At 52.5% G+C, this 18,678-nt stretch overlaps 8 protein-coding genes across 8 annotated transcripts; 6 read left to right on the forward strand and 2 right to left on the reverse strand.

Moving 5' to 3' along the window:
- The first annotated feature begins 20 nt into the window (after nt 1–20).
- CAOG_08940 (hypothetical protein) lies at nt 21–3,299 on the forward strand. The gene is made up of 10 exons (XM_011272309.1): nt 21–49; nt 145–277; nt 527–711; nt 827–938; nt 1,044–1,164; nt 1,247–2,118; nt 2,223–2,285; nt 2,369–2,480; nt 2,587–3,040; nt 3,143–3,299. Exons 1-10 carry the CDS (start codon nt 33–35, stop codon nt 3,243–3,245), a joined length of 2,172 nt encoding a protein of 723 aa, XP_011270611.1. The 5' UTR covers nt 21–32; the 3' UTR covers nt 3,246–3,299.
- Nucleotides 3,300–3,385: 86 nt separating this feature from the next.
- On the forward strand, nt 3,386–5,322 carry CAOG_06059 (splicing factor 3B subunit 4). Its single transcript, XM_004345599.2, has 7 exons — nt 3,386–3,443; nt 3,654–3,737; nt 4,100–4,245; nt 4,329–4,454; nt 4,583–4,876; nt 5,009–5,138; nt 5,251–5,322. Exons 1-7 carry the CDS (start codon nt 3,413–3,415, stop codon nt 5,289–5,291), a joined length of 852 nt encoding a protein of 283 aa, XP_004345649.1. The 5' UTR covers nt 3,386–3,412; the 3' UTR covers nt 5,292–5,322.
- Nucleotides 5,323–5,509: 187 nt separating this feature from the next.
- CAOG_06060 (voltage-gated chloride channel protein) lies at nt 5,510–9,959 on the forward strand. The gene is made up of 12 exons (XM_004345600.2): nt 5,510–5,760; nt 6,326–6,584; nt 6,693–6,824; nt 6,950–7,075; nt 7,198–7,283; nt 7,391–7,510; nt 7,603–7,807; nt 7,876–8,638; nt 8,737–8,870; nt 8,968–9,218; nt 9,363–9,602; nt 9,676–9,959. Exons 1-12 carry the CDS (start codon nt 5,662–5,664, stop codon nt 9,865–9,867), a joined length of 2,607 nt encoding a protein of 868 aa, XP_004345650.2. The 5' UTR covers nt 5,510–5,661; the 3' UTR covers nt 9,868–9,959.
- CAOG_06061 (hypothetical protein) lies at nt 9,900–11,477 on the reverse strand. The gene is made up of 6 exons (XM_004345601.2): nt 11,388–11,477; nt 11,135–11,229; nt 10,814–10,891; nt 10,579–10,730; nt 10,328–10,450; nt 9,900–10,240 (listed from the first exon to the last, which is right to left on the reverse strand). Exons 1-6 carry the CDS (start codon nt 11,452–11,454, stop codon nt 10,045–10,047), a joined length of 711 nt encoding a protein of 236 aa, XP_004345651.1. The 5' UTR covers nt 11,455–11,477; the 3' UTR covers nt 9,900–10,044.
- Nucleotides 11,478–11,674: 197 nt separating this feature from the next.
- Nucleotides 11,675–13,165, forward strand: CAOG_06062 (hypothetical protein). Its single transcript, XM_004345602.2, has 7 exons — nt 11,675–11,726; nt 11,839–11,975; nt 12,056–12,174; nt 12,256–12,333; nt 12,408–12,515; nt 12,602–12,710; nt 12,795–13,165. The coding sequence occupies exons 1-7, from the start codon at nt 11,723–11,725 to the stop codon at nt 12,897–12,899; spliced, it is 660 nt and encodes a 219-aa protein (XP_004345652.1). The 5' UTR covers nt 11,675–11,722; the 3' UTR covers nt 12,900–13,165.
- Nucleotides 13,166–13,194: 29 nt separating this feature from the next.
- Nucleotides 13,195–15,542, forward strand: CAOG_06063 (hypothetical protein; the record flags this gene model as incomplete). The annotated part of the gene is made up of 10 exons (XM_004345603.2): nt 13,195–13,255; nt 13,358–13,382; nt 13,631–13,853; nt 13,943–14,033; nt 14,109–14,289; nt 14,408–14,521; nt 14,595–14,682; nt 14,774–14,863; nt 14,953–15,258; nt 15,368–15,542. The coding sequence occupies 10 exons, from the start codon at nt 13,195–13,197 to the stop codon at nt 15,437–15,439; spliced, it is 1,251 nt and encodes a 416-aa protein (XP_004345653.2). The 3' UTR covers nt 15,440–15,542.
- On the reverse strand, nt 15,504–17,142 carry CAOG_06064 (hypothetical protein). The gene has a single exon (XM_004345604.2). It carries the CDS (start codon nt 17,125–17,127, stop codon nt 15,574–15,576), a length of 1,554 nt encoding a protein of 517 aa, XP_004345654.1. The 5' UTR covers nt 17,128–17,142; the 3' UTR covers nt 15,504–15,573.
- Nucleotides 17,143–17,296: 154 nt separating this feature from the next.
- Nucleotides 17,297–18,518, forward strand: CAOG_06065 (cyclopropyl isomerase; the record flags this gene model as incomplete). The annotated part of the gene is made up of 3 exons (XM_004345605.1): nt 17,297–17,586; nt 17,816–18,134; nt 18,231–18,518. The coding sequence occupies 3 exons, from the start codon at nt 17,297–17,299 to the stop codon at nt 18,516–18,518; spliced, it is 897 nt and encodes a 298-aa protein (XP_004345655.1).
- Nucleotides 18,519–18,678: the final 160 nt, after the last annotated feature.

An 18,678-nucleotide genomic window follows, 5' to 3' on the forward strand; every position in this document is an offset into this window, starting at 1 on the left:
TGATCCAGTCGCTATTTTCCAAGCAGTTCAGTATGGCTGCCCTTGCAAGGTAACGATTCTCCATTGAAGCCGATTCAACCTGATTGGCATGCTGAGCCTCCTTTCCCCCCCCCCCGCGTCTCACTTTCTCGTGCTTGTCCTCAGTGATGCGCGCTTTGACATTGCGGCCATCAGCGACAAGCGGCGGCAGATTGACGAGCGGATCAAGGCCGACGACGACCGCTTGTATGTCATTCGCGAGGGCCTCAAGAAGTCCACTGCGCTGTCCAAGGGCATGGTAAGAGGACTTTGAAGCGAGTCCATCAAGCATCCAATCACGAGGCATCGTCATCATCATCATCATGGCGATGGGGTATGGGGCACATCCAGCAGCAGCGGGCCACTGTCTACGTCCTTGACGCTTCGTTCATACGAATGCAAAAGGCAGTCAAAGTCAATGCATCCACACGTACCACAAGAGAGCTTTGACAGACTCGATTCAACATCTGACTCTATTCTAACTGGGATTGGTCCACGCTTATTGTAGGCGGAAATGCTCACTTCCTTTGAAAATCGACTTGTGGCGCTCGAGTCGTCCATCCGTCCGGTGCACGACGAGACGCTGAGCCTCACCTCGGCGCAGGAGCACATCACGTCGACAATCAAAATCTTTGAAACTGGCCTGGCAAATTATGATGTCGTGAGCGACGTGGCTCCAGTGCTTCTCGCAGGGTGAGATGCAGTTTTCAGTTGTGGATGGTGGCTTTTGAAATGAAAGCTCAAAAGCTTATTCTTTTGCCTGTGTGTGTGTGACGGCGTTGTGTCGCGTTACTTGGGCGATACACAGTCCTGGAGAGAACCTGAAGGAGTTTCTGCGTGCAATGCAACGGATTCAGACCGCGCTGCAGTTTTTCGCCAAAGAGACTCCCAAAGGCTCCGAGGTCACGGTCTCGCTGCTGGTAAGTCAAGTGCAATTAATTGCGCATGTTTCATTGTTGGCAGCATTTTGCCTTTCGTTTCTGCACCTCCCTCCCCTGCTCTGACATTGCCTTGAACTCGCGCAGAAATCGCAACAAGAGTCTGGCTTGAATTCTCTCGAGGCCGAATTCCGATCGGTGGTTTCCAATCACAGCAAGAACGGCAGCCAAAAGAAATCGATTGATGACTTGCTTGCGGGCGCATGGGGTGAGCAGTTGCGCGTTCGGTCTATTTTTTTGTTGGTTCAATGTCTGATGCCCCCCTCTTACGCACCCTTCCGCACGAGCAGAGGACGCTTCGGCTGATGGGGCAAGCGTCGCGACGAAGCCTTTGATGCCGGAAGCAACCATTGTTGCTCTCACAACGATGGCAAGCTGGCTGGCGGATGCCGGGCGTCTTTCCTCGTTTAGTGCTGCGTATGCCGAGCTCCGTTCTGCCCACATTGTCGACATGCTGCAAAGCTTGGTTGTATCGCAAATGTATGCCTCCGTGGCCGGATCTGTGCCAGGTGCGCGAGCGGGCACTCGACCTGCAGCCATCACGGGCCCTTCCGTGGATGCGGGCTCTTCGCTAGCGCCCTCGGCATCGGTGGCCTCAGCTGCGTCCATCACTTCAGCCTCCTCCGCGTCCGCCACATCCGACTCGTCTGCCGCAAACGCCGCTGTGGATTCCATGAAAATCCGGCGAATGACGGCCGCTTTCCAGCACAAGCGCACCTCGTCCACCATTGGCCTGCCGGGCAAGGAAAAGAAGAGCGGCGAATCAGAGCTGACTGCCATGGCGTACGAAAAAGGCACCCATCCATTCCTTGACACCATCACCGTGTTTTTGCGGCAAATGAAGGCCGAGCGCGTCCTCGCGCAGCGCGTGCTTCCCGCCGCCCACTTTGACGTGACCTTCTCCACGCTTTGCAAAGCTCCCCTCGAGCATTTCATCACCTCGATCGAATCCATCGCCAGCAAGGGCAAGCGTCAGCTGGGCAAGGGCGACTGCGCAATCGTGTTTGAGCTGCTCAACATTCTCGAGCTGCTTCGCGGCGTGTCCAAAGAACTCCAGCGAGCTCTCGAAGCAGGCGATCGGGACCTAGTGATTGACGTTGCGATATCCACCATATCCACCCTGTGCAACCGAGGCCTTCACGATTTCGAAGATGCAACCAAGGCAAGCAGGCTGGTGGTTTTGTTTTATTTTTGTTTTTGTGTTTCGGCAATGCAACGGCATGTGGCGTCTTGGGCGATTCGTTGACTTGCTTCTTCTTTACGCAGAACGACTCTTCGAGCAAGTCCAAGTTATCCCTCGATGGCACAGTACACGTTTTGACTCGAAATGTAAGAAATTCGACATTCTTCAGGGGAACATCGAACGCCTTGTTTGTGAATTTCGTGACTCACAAATTGTCGCCTTATTACAGACCGTGGCATATCTGCTCAAGCTCTTCCAGTATCGTGAAACGGCCGAGCAGCTGCTTCGTGAGAGTGTCGGGCAGGCGGCTGGCTCTACCAACCAGCTTGTGGCCTACATGAGTACGATGTTTCTTGTTGTGCTGTTGGGTTGTAGTTTTACCGGCTTTGATGGCCCATCTGACACTCTTGTCATTGGCTTGTCCTCCCCCCCCTTTTCTCCCGACAGATCGGATCGTCTCCTTCCTCACCAAAAACATCGAAGCCAAGAGCGATGCGTACGAATCGCACATCCTGGGCATCATCTTCAAGCTGAACAACTTCCATTACATGCTCAAGACGGTTCGCAAGTCGCCGCACATGGCGGCGTTCGGACCCGAGTTTGAGGCGACCGCCTCCGAGCTGATTCACGCCTGCTTGTACGATTACCAGGTCAGCTGGAAGAAGGCCATCGAGTACATTCTCGAGGTCAACCGCAACCAAACCAAGCAGCCCAAAGCTGGCAAATTGTCAAAGAGCGAACGCTCTGCCATCAAGGACAAGTTCAAAGGGTTTAATCACGAGTTTGACGAGGTCTATCGCACCCAAAAGTCGTACACCATTTCCGACCCCGAGCTTCGCGATCAACTGCGCCGCGACAACGTGACGCTCATCATTCCGCTGTACAGCAAGTTCCTTGAGCGGTACGTGCTCAAGAGTTGGATTCTGTGTTGTTTTGTTTCTCCGTTGTCTACGATCGAAAGCTGACTCTATTGCTCATGTTTTCTATCGTCACTCTCGAACAGATACAAGGACGAACCATTCAGTAAGACTCCTGAAAAGTACCTCAAGTACGACGCAGCAACGCTGGAGAGCATGTTGAACAAGTTCTTTGATGTTTCGTCGTGAAGGCGCTTTTTCGCGATGCTGTTGATTTGCAGATTAAATCTTTTCCAAGTACTGTACCTACGCTGCAATGCGAGTAGAACTCAGGCTCTCAGACAAAAAAAAGCATCTTCCATCCAAAAACGAAAAAGCTCAGTTGTGTTTTTTGATCGTCTCTATTCTTCTCTCAGATGGCCAACAAGGCAGACAATCGCAACCAAGGTTTGAGAGATCCAGATTTTCGATATTTAGCGCGTCTTTTTTGAATTGCATTTCGTGCATCCTTGTCTGAGCCGCTCAGAAACGGGTCAACCTTTTCTGTTTTCCATCCCTGCTTGCGGGCCGTTACCCTTGTTGATGTGCTGCCGACTGACCTTCTTGCTCTCCCACTGATGTTCCCTTGGGGGGGGGGGTGCTTGAATCCTCGTGCAGATGCGACGTGCTATGTAGGCAACCTCGACGATCGCGTCAACGACCGTCTGCTGTGGGAGCTCTTCCTCCAAGCAGGTCCTGTCGGTAAGTGGTCGTGGCTCAAGCAGTGGTGGGGAAGGCGTGTCTCTGCCTTCGTAGGGGGCAGTGGCAGAGGCAGAGACCAATCGAGCACAGAGGAGCATAGCGGTTGAACGGCTGGACGATCGCTCAACGACGAGACCAAGTGGACTGTGGCTCGGCCGCCTCGTTTCGCCGGAGCTGCAGCTTCAGCTTCAGAGATGAAACGTGCCATCCTTAGAGGCAGAACGGAAGGAAAGGGGGAAAACCGTGATCAGGACGGGACAAAACGGAAGACCCCAATGCATCCTCAATCATTCACTCGCTTCGTCTGCCAACAAGCCTCACTCATCGTTGTGGATACGCTGTTCTGACTTTGAAATCACTAGCACACGTTTTTATTCCAAAGGACCGCGTGTCTGGCTTGCAGCAAGGGTACGGCTTTGTGGAATATCCCACCGAGGAGGACGCCGAGTATGCCACCAAGATTCTCAACATGATCAAGCTCTTTGGAAAGCCGATTCGAGTTAGCAGGGTGAGAGAGCTTGACATGGCTTGTTTTTGCCAATGAGGAGGAGGCGGATCACTCATTTTTTTTTTGCTCGTTTCTTTTGACAGTCAACCGATCGCAAGGACATTGACATTGGCGCCAACCTCTTCATCGGCAACCTGGACACCGAAGTCGACGAAAAGATGCTCTTCGATACATTCAGCGCCTTCGGCGTCATCTTGCACACCCCGAAGGTACGACAAATTTCGTGCTTTTTTTGGGTGGCAGAATGTTGTTTTTCCACCTTGTATCGTTTGGCGGAGTCTCTCCTTCCCTTCCCACCGACTTTGCTGATTCACACCTCCCTTTCTCTCGCTTCCAGATCATGCGCGATCAACAAAATGGCAACCCACGCGGATTTGGCTTTGTCAACTTTGCGTCGTTCGAGGCGTCCGATGCAGCAATCGAGGCCATGAACGGCCAGTATCTGTGCAACCGTCAGATTTCAGTCACCTACGCGTTCAAGAAGGACATGAAGGGAGAGCGACATGGCACTGCCGCCGAGCGTCTGCTTGCGGCGTCCAACCCCTTCTCGAATGTGTCCAAGCCTCACCAACGCTTTGCCGAACCTCAAGCACAGTTGCCGCCTCCAGGAATGGGTGGTGCTCCGGGCATGGTAAGAGATGGATTGTTTTTGTTGGGTCTTTTGAGAAGAATCACAGATCGGCGTCAAGGGAGAGCGCCCACGTTGGGAAACCGTTTGCATTTGTGGCTCACTTTACTGGTACGCTGTGAAATTGGGCTGCAGCCGATGATGATCCCACCACCATTCCAGCCGATGGGCGCACCACCGGCTTTTGGCGGGTATCCGATGCCTCCGCCTTTCGCCATGCCCCCGCCCTTTGCGATGCCTCCAGGCCAGCCTCCGCACATGATGAGTAAGATGCTCTTTTTTGTTGTCAAGCCAACTTTGCATGCGATGTGCATGGTCGAGTGACGATTTGTACTCATTTGTTCTGGTTCCGTTTTATTTGTTTGCATTTTTTCCAGTGCCACCACCGTTCGTGCCTCCGCCGTATCCCATGCATTAGCTGCATTAGTGCTTAATAAATTCACCTTGTCTTTTTTGTTCATGTCCTGTCTGGGGGTTGTCCACTTTGTTGATGAAAGAAGGCAAGCTGGCCATCCTTGTCCACCCGAGCCATCCCTCCGTTCCATCCATCATTCACCCGTGCATTCATTCATCGTGATCTTACACCCACTCCGAACCTGATTCATGATCTCTTTTTACGTGATCCAGTCTCCTTTTCATTGATCAACTTCGAACTCGTCCAACTTTCAGCCACTCTGGCGCAATTCCCCCCCCCCCGCTCATCGCTCCAGCCACCCAGCTTGCCACCCAAGGACATTGACAAACTAACAAAGTAGCACACTCAGCGAGTCAGCAGGAGCGAGCGAGAGATGGACGCCAATCTGGAGGACTTCCAAGAGCTGACGGCCGTGTCGAGCCCAGGACCGAGCGGCGGCCCTCAGCACGGCTACAGCTTTGAAGAGACAATGGTACGTGATGAAGAATAACAATCATCGTCATCATCATCATCATCATCATAATGGAAAAAAAAAAGCAATGGAAACGCAATGGAAACGCAGCCATTTTCAAAATCAAAAAAAAAAAAAAAAAAAAAAAGCAGGCTTTCATTGATACTGATGGAGAATCAACCAAAGTTGGTCACTTTGGCGCGATCGAGCAAAACTCTGACGGTTGACTTGGGGCAACCGGTGGGGAGGAATCGCAGGCGGCGGAGGGGGCGGCGGAGCGGGGGAAGGGAGGGCAAGCGAGGGGAAGCGAGGGGAAGGAAGAGCGGGGAAGAACGACTTGGAGGAAGGGGGTACCAAAACCCAACCAGCTTGGGAGTGCGGTAGAAATAAAGCAGTAGCAAAACCGCGGCAAAGAGCGTTTTAACTTGCTACGGGCGTGTCCTCGCGTATTTGTCTTCTCCTTCACAACCTCGGTCAATTCTTGTTGCTTTGGCAGGACACGACTCCAAATCATTACTAACATGCCCACCCTGTTGCTGTTGCTGCTTGATGGTGCTTTGACTTGCGGGGTGGGGGTGGGGGATAGGGCTACGGGCGGTACAAGAGCTCGACGGAAGCGACCGTTGCTGCAGTGGCATCGTCCAGCAAGCTCGCTTCGCTGCGATCGAACGTGCGCATGAACAACAATGCAGATGTCGGCGGATTCACGGGCGACGAGAGCGTCTCGGACGCGGCGACCGCGCGGCTCACAAACCGCCAGCGCGACCATGACGAAGAGTCCGTCGCCAGCACCACAGACGCGCCAGCCAAGGACCTGCGTTACTACGACAACAGCTTCACCACATGTATGGGCGCTCGTGTTGTTATTCTGTCTTGAATTTTGGCTGGCGTTGGCTGGCGTTGGCTGAGGGTACTTGGAAAACTCACAACCAACTTTCATCTTCCTTCTTCAGTGCTCCTCAAGCGGATTCGCTACTGGTTTTTTGAGCGCTTTGGCGATGATTGGATCTTTTTGGCACTCCTGGGTATCCTTTCAGCCTTTATTGGTCTAGCAGGCGATCTGTTTGTCGACGCGCTCTCGAAAAGTAACGTTTTCGTTTTCTTGATTTTTTTTTTGGTTTTTTGGCATGGAAGGTCGGTCTTCCGTTGTACTGTTTGCTCATCATGGCTAACATTGTGCTGTCTGTCATGAATGCGTTGTGCTTTGCAGTGCGCGAACAAATGCTTTACGTCACAGACGTCGTGTTTGGCCAGTACGTCCTCTGGATCTTGTTCTCCATCACGTTCGGCGTGTTTGCGATCGGCTTCACCCACTATGTTGCCCCGACTGCCGTTGGTATGTGTTCCTTCCCACCCCCTCTCAATGTTGCAAAACGATCTCGCAGTGTTTTGCTCTGCGTCTGACTCGGTGTTTTTGTCGTTTTTTTTCTTCCGTTTGATTTTTGCTGACTCTCCTAGGCTCTGGCATTCCTGAAATGAAAACCATTCTTAAGGGCATCGATTTGTTCCATTATCTATCTCTCCGCACTCTCCTGGCCAAGTTTGTGCGTTTTTCCGATTCTTTTCATCCTTGTTTTTTGTTGTTTGCTGTGATGCTGCCATTTGGCTGACCACACAACGTGTAAATTCGTTGCTGTTTGCTGCTATTCAGATGGGCCTGTGCACTGCGCTCGGTGCCGGCCTTCCCTTGGGCAAAGAAGGCCCTTCAGTGCACATTTCTTCCATCATTTCTCACAAACTTTCAAGACACGTCTTCAAGAGCATTGGTCGCGTACGTTTTACCTTTCCGGCTTGATTGGTCATTTTTCCCCGCGCGCCGTGTTCTTTGCTTGCTCAAACTCCTCCTTCAACTGATTGCCACAGAATGAAGCGCGACGCATGGAAATGCTCAGCGCTGCATGTGCCGTCGGAGTGTCGTCAAACTTTGGCGCGCCGATCGGTGGTGTGCTCTTCTCGATCGAGGTCACGTCCACTTACTTTGCCGTCCGCAACTACTGGCGTGGCTTTTTCGCTGCCGTCATGGCCGCTCTGATGTTCCGCCTCTTTGCTCTTGTTGCCAGCGATGAAAGTATGTAGACACCGGATCCTTTCTCTATTGTGTTTCTGCATCTCATTTTGAACGGTGTTCTCGGACAGGCACCATCACCGCACTCTTTACGACCGAGTTTGACGAATTCCCATACAATGCTCAGGAGCTTTTTGCTTTTGCCATCATCGGTGTGATTGCCGGCTTTTTGGCTGCATTCTTTGTGTGGACGCACCGCCAACTCATCGAAGTGCGCCGTCGCGTTATTACCCGCTGGCCGCGATTGGGCGAAAACCGCTACATTTATCCGACCATTGTCATCTTCCTGATTGCCACGTTCAACTTTCCAAAGTTCATGGGCCACTTTATGGGACTGACGCAGAAGGAGGCCATCAACGAGCTCTTTTCGTCGACGAAGCTCTCGACGTCGGGCGACTGGGATTCTCCCAACATTTTCTTCACCCTTCTGCTGTTCATGTGCTTCAAGTTCATCATGACAGCCCTGGCTGTTGCTCTGCCCGTGCCTGCTGGTGTTTTCGTTCCCATCTTTGTTGTCGGTGCCGCCTATGGTCGCTTCATGGGTGAGCTCATGGCGGTCATGTTCCCGCACGGCATCAGCGACAGCGTCTCTGCAGCGATCATTCCTGGTGGCTATGCTGTCGTCGGTGCAGCTGCCCTTGCTGCGGGTGTTACCCACACGATCTCGACCTCCGTTATCGTCTTTGAATTGACTGGGCAAATCCACCACATTCTCCCAGTCATGATTGCTGTTCTGATTTCCAACGCCGTGTCCCAAGCGCTCATGCCGTCCTTCTACGAGTCCATCATCCAGATCAAGAAGCTTCCGTATCTGCCCGATCTGCGCAAGAAAAAGTATGCAGCGTTGGTCGTTTTGCTGCTTTTTTTTTTTTGGAGTCAGTCTGTTTGAACTGCGAGTTGATTGATTTTTTTTTTGTGCTTTTGAATTTCAGGACGTACAACACGACCGCCGGAGACATTATGAATTCGGATCTGTTCTGGATTAGCGCCAAGTCGACCTACGCGGACATTCAGCGCCTGTTGGCGCAGTCCCACCATCGCTCCTATCCAATTGTCGATTCCGAAGGTAATTTTCAATCACCGACCATCTCCACCCCGTCCCCCTGCAAACAAGCGGCCTGATCTGATTGTGCCTTGTTTGTTTTCTTGTTTTTGCCGACCAGACAACATGATCCTCATCGGCTCCATCCGAAGAGACCACTTGGAGTCAATGCTGGCGCGACAACTGGCTCGTGCCATCGTCGATGTGAAGCAGACTATTGCTGGCTTGGAGGCGTCCATTGGCATTGACTCGCGAAACAACTCACGGCCAGGCTCGCGTGCCGGCTCGCGCTCGAGTTCGCGCGCGGGCTCACGCTCTGGCTCACCCACACGCGAGTTTGAAGAGCCCGGCGTTGGCCGCGACACTTATTTGGTTTGTGGCTCCACCTTCTCATTTGTTTCTCTCTTGTCTTTCTTGCTCGCGCTTTTTTGCTGTTCCTGTTCTTGTTGCTGCCTGCTCTTGTTGCTGCCTGCTCTTGTTGCTGCTTGCTGATTCAGAATTCTTGCGTTTGTACAGGCTGAGGGCGAGATTGCCGTTCGACGCGCCTCCACTCGTATCTTTAACACGTCGTTCGTTTCTGAGGATGCTCTTCAAGACGACGGCAACGATGATGATGGAGCGCAACATACGCTGTCTGTGCCTGCAGAGGCCATTCTTCAACGAAAGCTCGAGCTGCTCCGCGAAAGTGTCGACTTGTCAGGTCGCCGTGTGGATGCTTCTCCATTCCAGATTGTTGCCCGCACTTCGCTCCACAAGGTACCGTGCCGGTTGTTCGGTGTTTGCTGGTGATTTGCGCGCTTGTTTGGCTCACTGTCACTGATTTTTGTAGGTGCACACGCTGTTCTCGTTGCTGGGCTTGACGCACGCCTTCGTGACCTCGCATGGTCGTGTTGTTGGCGTCGTGACCCTCAAGGAGCTCCGAGCTGCCATCGAAGGCACCCTGGAGAAGGAGCGAGAGGAAGAGCGCCGCCAACTGCAGCGTGCTGGTTACACCACGAACAATGGTGGACTAACTCGATGATTTCGATTTCTCTGCCTTTCCAAAAATTTTGATTGTCGACGTTGTCTGATTTTTATTCTCAAATATTGTATTTTTGTAATTTTTCGCATCAAGCGCGTGCCCAGATAGACAAGAAGTTGAACATCAACAAACGGGAGAGAAGAGAACAAACAGGGGGGGGGGGGAAAGGGGAGGTGATTACAATTGTGCAATCCAATCGCGCAGAGCATCGAGATGGCTGCCGTCCTTGCCCGACGCTTCCATAAATGTCACTTGGGAGCCAAGTTGTTCAAAATTGAAGGGCTCGTCGGGATTGCCGAGCTCTCGCGTCGTCGTGTCGTTCGTTTCATCGAGCGACGTTGGTGCTGCTATGCGAGTCTTGCGAATAATGTTTCTGCGACGAGAAGTAAGGGGGGGGGGAATGCGAGTGAGCTGGTGCGATGCAAGTTTTGAGACGGTTGAAGGAGGCGTTTGGCCTTACAATTCGGTTTCCAACTGAGATTTCACATTGTCGCTGTCCATCGCTGTCAGCAAGTCTTGCTTGTTGCACAAAATTCGAACAGGAACAGCCAAGCTTCGGTGGGAAAGGACGTCGTACAAAAACCTGCAGAAGATCAAAGAGTTTCGCTAGTTAGCTTCTGCTGGCAAAATGGCACTTCCATGCTTGGCCTCGAAAGAGGGGTCTGCAGAACACGGGCATTCTTTTCGAATTCAACAATCAAAAAGACCTACTGAGACATCGTTCGCAGCTCGGACATCAAATTGGCGGAATCAACCACAAACACGACGCCCTTGGCATCGGTTGCCAGCTCGTCAAGAACGCGATGACGAATACGATCATGTCCGGGAATGTCCACAACCTTGTACAGCGCCGGTGTCGCGCTCTGTAAGTGAGCAGAACAACGAGTGAGGATGAATGAAACAAAATACGGGCCGCCGACCCAAAAGAACAAGACGCAACGTTTACCTTATCTCCATGAAGAGCGAATGTGCCAGAGTTCGGTACGACACTAGTGAACGTTGAGATGAACTGGCCACGCGACAACTGCAACAAAGTCATGCAAAGTGAGAGTCGGTCGGGTTTTTGTGGTTGAAGTCGAGTCCAATCGCTGCTTCAGCAGGACTGGAGCATTAAACTAAAGCACAACCCAAGCACAGCCATGCTTTTCAAAGCACGTATCACGACTTGATTGCACAGTGGTCGAGATGTTGGCACGCTCTCGAATGGACTGAATCAAGTGAACCACACACTTCCTCCCCTTCCGTCCTCGGGTCTCTTGAGCCTCACCTGCTGGAATAGCACCGTCTTGCCCGAGTTTGCAATGCCAACGAGCAGGACTGCCGAGCGACGGAGCGATCCACGACGGAAGACGCGCAGATAGACTGAGCACACAATACACAAAAGCAACACGAGCAGAACGGTGAGCGACCGAGTGAGTGACCTCCCCCCAAAACCGACCCAGACTGATGAAGCCGACGAGGACTCGAGTGTAGAGATCAGAGGCGCGGCGTGGGGATAGGGGAGGGAGAGCGTTCGTTACCTGCAGCGGCGGCAATGGCGAGCACAGTCAGCGCCAACGCGACAATGAGCTCCAGCGAGACGTCCATCGTCCAAAAGGATTCAAAAAGATGAAATGAAATGAATGAACTCGAATACAAAAAAAAAAAAAAAAAAAAACAAAAACATGAACAGGACCGATAGGACTGAGTGAACGATTGGTCAGAGCGACTGAGAAACCAGAGTGGACATTGTCTGCTGCTGAGCTGTTACGAGAGTTTGTATGCGAGTCAGAATTACATGGACAGTCGCATTAACTCAGTCTACTTACATCTCTAGTTTTTGAGTCGTCTGAGAACTCAAGCCTCTACTTTGGAAATGAGTGAGTAACGCTGCAAACGCTGTCGTCCTACTACTCCTCGTGTCGCTCACCACACACACACACACGCACACACACACACGCACACGAATTGGATTGAAACCTTTTACATCAGGTGGACACGGACATGGACACAGCCATGCATCATGCGCACCGGACGGACACGGACATTCGCACGGCGGCGACGACGACGACGACAATCCAGAGCGCGGCCAGCAGTTTAGCTTGTTCAAGCACATCGACACGACCAAGGTGGGATGATGAGGATGAAGACACTGTATAAGTTGCGTAGTTTGTATGTGCTCATCGTTGTTGTGAGCTGTCGGCCTCAGATTAACTGCATGAATGGAATTGGAAACGCCGCCAAGTTGTTTCGAGCATGGCACGAGCGGCTGGACACGTCGATTACGGTAGATAGCGATGCCGACGAGCAATTGTTGCTACACATTCCGTAAGACAGGCTGCTTTCGTTGAGCACAGTGATTGCATCCGCTCACAGGCTTGTGTTGATTCATGTTTTGGGGGGGGGCAGATTTACGGGCGAAGTGACGCTCAAGTCCGTCATTGTCATTGGAGGAGGTGGTGATCAGCACCCTCGCACACTAAAGCTGTACGAAGTACCACCCTCTCCCCAGTCAATGTCCTTCTATGCTTATTCTCTCTGACTGCTGTGGTTTTCCCCAGGTTTGTCAACCGTCCAGAGCTCGATTTCAGCTCGGCCGGCGACGCCACTCCCACGCAACAGATTGATCTGGCGCACGATCGAACTGGCGCTCTTGAGTATCCGACCAGGTAGGTTGCAAATTGCGGGATGGCGAGGCTTTTTGACGCCGTTTTGGGGTTTTTTGGCTCATCGCTTTTGGTTTTTTTTTTGTTAGAATCGCAAAATTTCAAGGAGTTCGGCATCTGACAATGTTCTTTTCGGATAATTTCGGCGATGATGTGACGCGACTTCATTTCATTGGACTTCGAGGCGACTTTATGACGGTAAATGACGACGCCATGATCAGGATACCCTTTTTTTTTTGTTTTTTTTTTTTGCCCTCACTCTCTCTCGTTTTGTCTCCTCAGGTCCATCGAACTCCAATCATTACAGCATACGAACTCAAGCCGAATCCTGCAGACCACCCGAAGACGGGCGCACTCGCGGACAACGTCTTCCGGCCGCAGCATTGATTTTTTTTTGTTGTTTTTGCTGTGCTTTGAGTTGGTACCCCCGCTTCCCATTTGCTCTCGGTGAAAGAGGCCTAAAGAGTGGACGGTACCACGAATGAAGCACTGACTACACGCAAATACAGCTGGACCCAAGCGGAAAAAGGGGATTCACTGCTTCGACACGCTACCTGATCTTGGCCCTTTCCTCGCGTCAACTCTCATTGTCACACTACTGTCGCTTCATCAATAAATTCCGCACATGTCTGAGTGCCAGTTGAATGACAAAGTCTCAGTAGCAGAGCTCACTCGTTGTTTCATGTTTGAGTGTTCCATCTGCCTCTGTGCGCTCGAGTCGGAGGCGTCCGTCGCCGTCGTTTGTACGACCCTTGACCAAGTCGTCGTCCCCCGTGTGTCTATCTTGCTCTCATCGAACCTGCTCTCACTCTCTCTGGCTCGTGCAAACACACACACACACACAGGCGGGCACGTCTTCCATCGTAGCTGGTAAATCTCACTGCTCACGCTTTGTGTCACTCACTCCCGGTCGCTGGCCACCGCTCGAGGCCGACGTTGACTGAACGCAGCTGCTTGCAGTGTTCCACCACCGGTCGCACTCGCCGCCGGGTTGCGCTTTGGCTCCCAATTCTGCACTTTGCATGATGGCGCGAAATGGATGATTTTCCCGCCATTTTTTTGGTTTCGTTTCGTTGCTCACTCATGGTGTCAACTCTGTTTTTGGTGCCTCCATTCAGTATCGTTGAATGGTTTGGGACGTCGAATTCATGCCCAACGTGCCGTATCGCAGTCCGCTCGCAGAAGGCGTTGGTGCGACTGTTCTTTGCTGGAAATCGCGGCGAGCCGACCAGTGAAAGCGACGGCGCTCGCGCTGCAGAGGCGGGATACCAGGCGCTCATGCGAGACCTAGGAGACGAGGAAGAAGCGCCTCCGTCAGCAAAGATCCAGCAGGAATTGCAGGTACAGCAAGCGACAGGAACCAAGGATATCATTGGCGAATTCAGCGTGTCAATTCACTCCGTTCGCTTTGAACTCTGTTTTGAAAACAGCAACTGCGAGCGCGAAGAGACCACGATGCACGCGTATTAGCCGAGTCACAGGTCAGCATCGAGCGGCAACGAATCCTACTTGAAGCGGCAGGTAAGCCTTCTTCCAATAACGACAAGGATGATTTGTTTTTTTTTTGTCCATGGAGCTCAACGCGATGCACACCAGCCAACCAAGCGAGGGGTCTGCTCGCGCGAGTGAACGATGCTGAATCAATTCGTGCTACCTTGAGTCTTCGCTTGGCAAACATGCAAAGCCTGGAGCGGGAAAACGCGCTCTTGCAATCTCGCGCCCAGCAAAGCGAAAAGCAGCTCGAGCAGCTCAAGCGCGAGCATTTGGCGATTTCTGCGTAAGTGTGAAGATCTCCAAAGGCACGCGTGGAAATGAAGCGCCGTGTTTCGAAGCGTCGTTGCTGAAACGTCCACAACCGTTTGTATTTTCCGTTTTTGATTTTTGATTGCTTCTAGATGCGTCTCGTTTCGAGATGCCGACCCCGAAAAAGTGCAAGCCAAGCTGAACAACTTTCGATCTCATCCCAATGCTGTCGAAGAGCTCATCAAAATGCAGGATTGGATGTCAAAGTAAGCGGCGGGAAGGTTTTTTGGATGTGTGTCGGTTGGCATTTTGTTTCTCACAATTCGACAACGCTTTTAGGGAATTCCGAAAACAAAAAGACCTGCTGTCTGACACCCATGCCAAGCTACAAGAAAAGACCAGTCTATACGAACAGCTCGAAATTGAGGTGAGACGACGAACGATTTCTGGGTTTTTTTGTTGTTGTTGTTGTTGAAATTTTCCCCGCTTTATCATTCTCACTCGGGATTAAACACCAGGCAAACAAGCATCGGCGAGACGCAAACGAGGCTCAGCTAGCTGCAGCGCGACTTACCGACGACTGCCAAGCACTCGAGAATGAACTCGCGGTCAGTCGTCGATTGTTGTTTTTTGTTTTTTCGCTTTTTGATCTCCTTGCGTTGTAATGCTGAAATGGCTTTGAGTATGCCGAGAACAGGAGCTAAGAGGTCGATTGAAATCAGCGTCACGCATGGTCGTCTCTTCTCCCCCTGTACTTGCCACACGCGAAAGCAACAGCAACTTTATCGACTTGGATGCCGACCCTGTTGTCGTCTCCCTGCCTCATCCTACGACTACTCCAAAGATAGCTCGACATGCATTCACACCTGCCGATCGGGTGGACTCAAAGCGACCACGGCTCGCGTCTAGTTCTGCCAGCTCCAACGAAACATTTGATGCCAGCTTTTTCAACCAACCACGTCGTGCCCTTGGTGCTGCTTCCTTCCTGCCCTCATTCGGAAATGTAAGAACCAGTGTTTTTTTACTCAACAAAGGAGGATTGCAGTGATGACAGATGGGCCCCTCACGACTGTTGTACTTTTTTGTTTGGTTTTTTTGTTGGTCGCCGACAGAAACAGAGACTTGCCTACACGAAAGGATTTGATGGGTTGGGCGGTCGGTCCACAGTTCAACGACCTCGTTGATTTTTGCTCTCCTTTCGCTCACCGCACCGAGGTTAATGTGAATAGCACAGAAACAGCGCATTGATGCGTGCACGTAAACAAGAAATAAATTATTACACTGTTTCCCCCCCCCTCTCTTCCAATGGACACTTTTTTTACCGCCATGGTCGTGGGTACAGTCGATCGATGAGCAACCGCAGTTCGAGCATGGACAGTGGACGCATGTCCAGGCATTGGAGCATGATGGTCTTGACGCGATGCCGCACGTCTTGAAAGTTCATGTATCCCGCATTGCAGCTGACGAAAACCCGGTCAAAGAGCTCAAAGACAGCACAAAAGATTTCGTGGAAGGCAAACTCGTGGTCGAGGTAGCAGATGAGCGTGAGCAATGGCGAATGCCACTTGGGCGATGACACGGGCTCCTGCATGAGCTTGTCACTGAGATGCAATTCTTGGCAAATCAGCGCTGCAATATTGATGCACGCCGCAGCAATGGGGTACTCGCGGTCTGCCGCAACCAGATTGCGAAAGACCACCGGAAAGGTCTCCGCAAAGTAGGTCAGACACTGCAGTCCTAGCAAACCCATCGAGCGAAAGTCCGTGGCCGGGTTGTTATTCTGGAAGCCAAGCAGCTTCCACTGGTGTGGAGCGCGCGATGTTGACGGATCGTGCGGAAAGATGGCCGTCCACAGCCGCTCGAGCAAGACTTCAATCTGCGGATAGGTGCGATCCACTTCCAGCTGCGATTGCGAAAACAGCTCCTGCAGCCGTCGGATTTGCTTGACCTTGCGCGTGTTGTACCGCTTCAGATGGCAGCCAATCAGCTCAAAGAACTCGTCCGGCGTCGAAATGGAAAACTGCATCGTCGACCAGGCACTGCTCGTGTTCCCGCTCGAGCTGCCAGAACTACTTGCATTGCTTCCGCCACTTGCGCCCGCGCTGTTGCCGCCTCCAACCAGGCTGCTTGGAGCAGTCGACGGGGCCCATTCAAGCGCGAATCGACCCATGGACGTTTCCGGGAGCGACCGCAGATTGTCCAGCGGCCGGACGCGGATGAGCTCGTCAATGAACCGGACCTCCGATTCGCTGTCCTGGTCACGGTAAATCACAAGTCGGCCTTGTGCAGTGATTCTCAGAATGTGTGGGACGCGGTGCATGATCAGGTTGAACTCGTCGCCCTGCTCGCGGAGCAGCTGCAGCTCGGCCTTGAGTTGTTCGAGCAGCTCGGTCTGCTCGGCGTACCACTGCGCAGGGTCTTGCTGTTGTTGCTGTTGTTGTTGGTGTTGTTGTTGTTGCTGTTGCTGCTGTTGTTGTTGGTGGTGGAGTGCTGGTGTCGAGCTGCTCAAGCTCAATCGCATGTCGGAGTAGTCGAGACTGTTGAATCCTGCGCCTGCTCCGGCGGTAGCGGACTGTCGGTTGAGCGACGCCGTGCTTGAGCTGCTGGATGACAGCAACGCGGCGGCAGACGCTCCAAAGAAGCCCGAGCTGCGTGGCGTCGAGTGGACCGAGTTTGACTGGGACTGCATTGCCGCCAACGCCGTTGCTGCTGCGGCTGCTGCTGCGGCTTCCTGCTGCTGCTGCTTGAGCTGGGCACGGTCGAATGCCTCGATGAGCTCGCGCTGCTGCTCGATGCGCGCCTTCAGAGCGCTCTTTCGCAGGCTGATCGACTCGGTCACTCCGCCCGGACCGTAGCAAGCGTCCTCAATCATTCAGCAGCGATAGAAGTATGACTGACTGAGTGAGTGAGAAGCACACGCATGTACGACCGAGTCGGTTTTTGTGATTTCTGATTCAATGCGAATGCTCCAGTGCAAGTCTGAGAATCTCGCCGGTGCAATTCCAGTCTTCCTTTCCATAGCTCTACAGCAATCCCTTTCAATGGTGGCTGACAAGACCAACAGGCAACCGGCAGCAAAGTCCAAAACGAGCAGCATTGCTGGACCATCGCCGAGCAAGCAGTGGTCTGAGCGGGTGTTTCTGAGCTACTCACCCGTGTGGATTGCAGTGCTCGCGGCGATCGTCAAGCTCAAGTTGTACGAGTCGTTCACGGCCGAAACGTATCTGTTCGTCGGCGTGGCGACCGCTGCCCCGTGCGTGCTCATCCCGCTGCTGTGCGATCTGCTGTGGACGACGCCAGACTCTGGCCGGCCGCTGTTTGAGCGACATTGGTAGGTGTGTGTGTGTGTGTGTGTGTGTGTGTGTGTGTGTGTGTGGGGGGGGGGTTTGAGCGATTCCAAAAGCTTTTTGGAGCGCTCCTCGTATTGCGAGCCTGTGCGCCTTGAGTGTGCACGAGCAAGCCAGATGCATCGAAAACATGTACTCACAGTGGTGATGCGAATGTTTGATTTTGGGGGGAATTTCTGTCGAACGAAAAACTGCTGTACTGTACTGTTTCAGGTTCAAGGTGAATCTCTGGATTGCCATTGTCGGCTACATTGGCAACCACTTTTACACACACTACTTTTACCAAGTGCTCGGCATGCGGTACACGGTGCCGACGGACGGATGGACGATCAACGGCGTTCCGGTGTGCATGTACTTGCTGACGCATCCGTATTTCTGCTCGTACCATTCCGTTACGACGCAAATCTTGCGCGCCATTCGCTACAAGACGCCCGCCATCTGGCGCACGGGCGTCCTTTGTGCGGCGATTACTGGCATTGCGTACATTACGGCTTTTATGGAGACGTACACGATCAGTGGCTTCCCACACTATGTAACGTGTTTTGTGTTGGTTTGTTTGTGTGTTTGACCATGCTCGTGCACTCACCCACAAATTCCGAAACACACTCAACGTCAAACAAACTCACAGACCTACCCTGACTGGACGCTCATGCTCACTGTGGGCTCGGCATTTTACGCAATGCTGTTTTTGGCGACCTTCCCGCTGTTTGCCCGCCTCGACGAGTGCTCCTTGTTTGACCCCATCGAAACGCCCTCCCGCGCATCCCCGCTCTCTCAGACCATGCTCGACGCGTTTGCTGCGGCAATGATTGCCTTCTGTCTCTTTGATGTCTGGCGGCTTGCCGTGGGCCCGTTTGTTAGTTTTCCGGCGCCTGTGGTGAATGTTGATGTTCCATCAGTGCCTTTTGCTCAGTAAGAGTACAAAAGTCAAGCAGCAGTACAGCACGTTGTCTCGTGGTCACGTAACGATTGTCAAGAGACGATTGACCCTGATGCCTTGCTTTGTTTCCATCTCCAGTGCCGTTGACGTTCGTTTTTGTGCTCGAGGGTTGTCATAAGTTGGAAAGCCTCCCAAA

Source organism: Capsaspora owczarzaki (assembly GCF_000151315.2).
Source record: "Capsaspora owczarzaki ATCC 30864 unplaced genomic scaffold supercont2.10, whole genome shotgun sequence".
Classification (NCBI taxonomy): Eukaryota; class Filasterea; order Ministeriida; family Capsasporidae; genus Capsaspora; species Capsaspora owczarzaki.

What these genes read in the sequence shown, in the direction of transcription:
- CAOG_08940 (XM_011272309.1), top strand. An exon ending in CTGCGCTGTCCAAGGGCATG is followed by an intron (nt 278 to 526) that starts GTAAGAGGACTT and finishes CGCTTATTGTAG; the next exon opens with GCGGAAATGCTCACTTCCTT. An exon ending in CCAGCTTGTGGCCTACATGA is followed by an intron (nt 2,481 to 2,586) that starts GTACGATGTTTC and finishes TTCTCCCGACAG; the next exon opens with ATCGGATCGTCTCCTTCCTC.
- CAOG_06059 (XM_004345599.2), top strand. Translation starts at nt 3,413, where the DNA reads ATGGCCAACAAGGCAGACAATCGCAACCAAG. An exon ending in GGCAGACAATCGCAACCAAG is followed by an intron (nt 3,444 to 3,653) that starts GTTTGAGAGATC and finishes ATCCTCGTGCAG; the next exon opens with ATGCGACGTGCTATGTAGGC. An exon ending in AGCCGATTCGAGTTAGCAGG is followed by an intron (nt 4,246 to 4,328) that starts GTGAGAGAGCTT and finishes TTCTTTTGACAG; the next exon opens with TCAACCGATCGCAAGGACAT.
- CAOG_06060 (XM_004345600.2), top strand. Translation starts at nt 5,662, where the DNA reads ATGGACGCCAATCTGGAGGACTTCCAAGAGCTGACGGCCGTGTCGAGC. An exon ending in ACAGCTTTGAAGAGACAATG is followed by an intron (nt 5,761 to 6,325) that starts GTACGTGATGAA and finishes GGTGGGGGATAG; the next exon opens with GGCTACGGGCGGTACAAGAG. An exon ending in GCACTCTCCTGGCCAAGTTT is followed by an intron (nt 7,284 to 7,390) that starts GTGCGTTTTTCC and finishes GCTGCTATTCAG; the next exon opens with ATGGGCCTGTGCACTGCGCT.
- CAOG_06061 (XM_004345601.2), bottom strand. Translation starts at nt 11,454, where the DNA reads ATGGACGTCTCGCTGGAGCTCATTGTCGCGTTGGCGCTGACTGTGCTC. An exon ending in CGCCATTGCCGCCGCTGCAG is followed by an intron (nt 11,230 to 11,387) that starts GTAACGAACGCT and finishes TTGTGTGCTCAG; the next exon opens with TCTATCTGCGCGTCTTCCGT. An exon ending in TCGCTCTTCATGGAGATAAG is followed by an intron (nt 10,731 to 10,813) that starts GTAAACGTTGCG and finishes GCTCACTTACAG; the next exon opens with AGCGCGACACCGGCGCTGTA.
- CAOG_06062 (XM_004345602.2), top strand. An exon ending in AGCACATCGACACGACCAAG is followed by an intron (nt 11,976 to 12,055) that starts GTGGGATGATGA and finishes TGTCGGCCTCAG; the next exon opens with ATTAACTGCATGAATGGAAT. An exon ending in GCTCTTGAGTATCCGACCAG is followed by an intron (nt 12,516 to 12,601) that starts GTAGGTTGCAAA and finishes TTTTTTTGTTAG; the next exon opens with AATCGCAAAATTTCAAGGAG.
- CAOG_06064 (XM_004345604.2), bottom strand. Translation starts at nt 17,127, where the DNA reads ATGATTGAGGACGCTTGCTACGGTCCGGGCGGAGTGACCGAGTCGATC.